At 46.7% G+C, this 2,141-nt stretch overlaps 1 protein-coding gene across 1 annotated transcript in view; it reads right to left on the reverse strand.

Annotated features, from left to right (window-relative positions):
- Positions 1 to 1,032: 1,032 nt before the first annotated feature.
- The window catches only part of RPSA (ribosomal protein SA), a 13,635-nt gene continuing 12,526 nt past the window's right edge, over positions 1,033 to 2,141 (reverse strand). Inside the window, exons 6-8 of the mRNA XM_010835478.1 lie at positions 1,597 to 1,725; positions 1,312 to 1,477; positions 1,033 to 1,203 (exon numbers count right to left, since the gene is read on the reverse strand). Of these exons, the coding sequence (XP_010833780.1) occupies positions 1,109 to 1,203; positions 1,312 to 1,477; positions 1,597 to 1,725 (390 nt within the window). The 3' untranslated portion in view covers positions 1,033 to 1,108. The remainder of the gene's footprint in view (positions 1,204 to 1,311; positions 1,478 to 1,596; positions 1,726 to 2,141) is intronic.

A 2,141-nucleotide genomic window follows, 5' to 3' on the forward strand; every position in this document is an offset into this window, starting at 1 on the left:
TACCAATTTAGCTTCCCAGGTGGCGCTAGTGCTAAAGAATCCACCTGCCAATACAGGAAATACCAGGGACAGGTTCAATTTGTGTCAGGAAGATCCCCTGGAGGAAGGCATGGCAACCCACCAGTACTCTTGCCTGCGAAATCCCACAGCCAGAGGAGCCTGGAGGGCTATTGTCCATGGGGTTAGAGTTGGACACAACTGAGCACGCACAGTCTGCTGACCGGCCAGCAGACAGTTGTTGATAGAAAGTATGGTTACCAAAATCTTTATGGTATTTCTTCTTTATGGTATGTTTGTAAAACACCTTTAATCCTACCCAACCCTTTTCTGTTAGCTTTTCAAGGATAAAGTGTTTTCTCCTTCAGTCTGCCTCTTCAGATGCACAGGCATAGCTGTGTGCCTTGGCTACACGCAGAGTCTGGCTGAGTGCACCGCAGCTCAGACAGAACATCCTACTGTGACAGCTGAACTGTTCTTCCACTTCTGCTACAGACTGCCTAGATTTACCTCAAGTTGCTTCTTCTCACAGGACTTTGCTGAGAAACTGATGCCTCAGACATTAATTAGATCTAACAGTTTCTCAGCTTACACTCAGCTCACACTCCAGGCACCATGTTAGTATGGAAGAAGGGAGAATGGACGCTGGTGACCACAGCTTCCTTCTGGCCTGACACTTCTATTTACCTTGGTTTTTTAAAGAAAGCTAGTGTCCTAATTCTTGGGTAACAGAGCTGTATTGACCAATTCTGTGTATTGTATTCTCCAAGAATACATAGGTATGTCTATTAGATCAACTACATGCATGACATATTTTACTATTTAAAACTATTTTAAAATTACACACTAAGGAACGACAAAAGTGATAGAATAAGCACTGGCCACATGCCCAGACTCAGGACTAGCTGCTCTGAATCACAGCCCCATGAATATTATCCTCTGCTGAGGACACCTGGGCCCAGAGCCACACACTAGGCTGAGCAAGGCTTTCATACCAGGTGTGTCTGTCCCATAGACTGAAATGAATGAACAAAATTTTTAGAAACAGTTTATTTTCCATCAACCAAATTTCCATTTTGGTGGAAGTTCTGCAAGTGTCTGGAAGAAGAGCTTACGACCACTCGGTGGTGGTTCCTACCCATTCCGTGGCCTGGGCGGTGGGGGCTGCAGACCAGTCTTCAGTGGAAGGCTGAGCACTCCAGTCTTCTGTTGAGAAAATACAAGGAGGTCATCAGCCACATCCCCAGATTACTTTTGTAACCCCGCCCCACCAATCTGCTTATATTCCTACAGATACTGGACCCTGATACGTACCAGTGGGGAACTGCTGAATGGGCACGGAAGGCACCTGCACGCCTTCAGACCAGTCTGCCACCTCAGGCTGAGCAGCCGTGAACTCTGGAGCTGGAGCGGTCCATTCACCCTGAAACTCCTCCTTGGTCACAGCCTTCTCAGCTGCTGCCTGCTCTTCCTTTTCAATCTAGTTTAGGAAAATATTTTTTAGTTTATATACAATGGCGGATTAGTTTCTGTTCTTGGCAGTAAAAAGTATCCATGTACTTATGTGAGTGACAACAAGCCCCTGTGGACGAAGCTCACCTCCTCAGGATCTCTGTAGAAGTAGAGGTCCGGCATGACCTCCCACGGGTGCTCTCGGGAGATGGTGCCACGCATGCGCAGGACTTCCCGGGCGAGCATCCACCACATCAGACCCACTGAGTGCGCTCCCTGCAAGAGTGCCAGGTTAAAGCGACACTTGGCAAACCCCGAACAATAAGCACCCCCCACTCCACCTAACCTGTCCCCTCATCATCTAGGTCCCTTGGTACCACGTGAGCAGACGTGTCTGTTAGTCTGAAAGTGTTGACAGCACAGCAGAAACTAACACAACACTTAAAACTGTACTCCAATTAAAACAAAAATGAAAGTTTATACCAAGACTGTTCTCTATCTCTGGTTCTTAATCTTGTCTGCCACTGGAATTAACTAACTGGGTTTAATTAAGACTCCACTCAACAAAATGGGGCCAGTGCCTGAATATTGGTAGAAATAAAAGAAAACCTCTGCCCCATTCTTACGTGTAGCCAGGTTTGAGATCAGTGACAAACGACCAATTTGAACCATAGGTAACCCACCTTTTTCAG

This window comes from Bison bison, unplaced genomic scaffold, assembly GCF_000754665.1.
Source record: "Bison bison bison isolate TAMUID 2011002044 unplaced genomic scaffold, Bison_UMD1.0 scf7180017864043, whole genome shotgun sequence".
Lineage (NCBI taxonomy): Eukaryota > Metazoa > Chordata > Mammalia > Artiodactyla > Bovidae > Bison > Bison bison.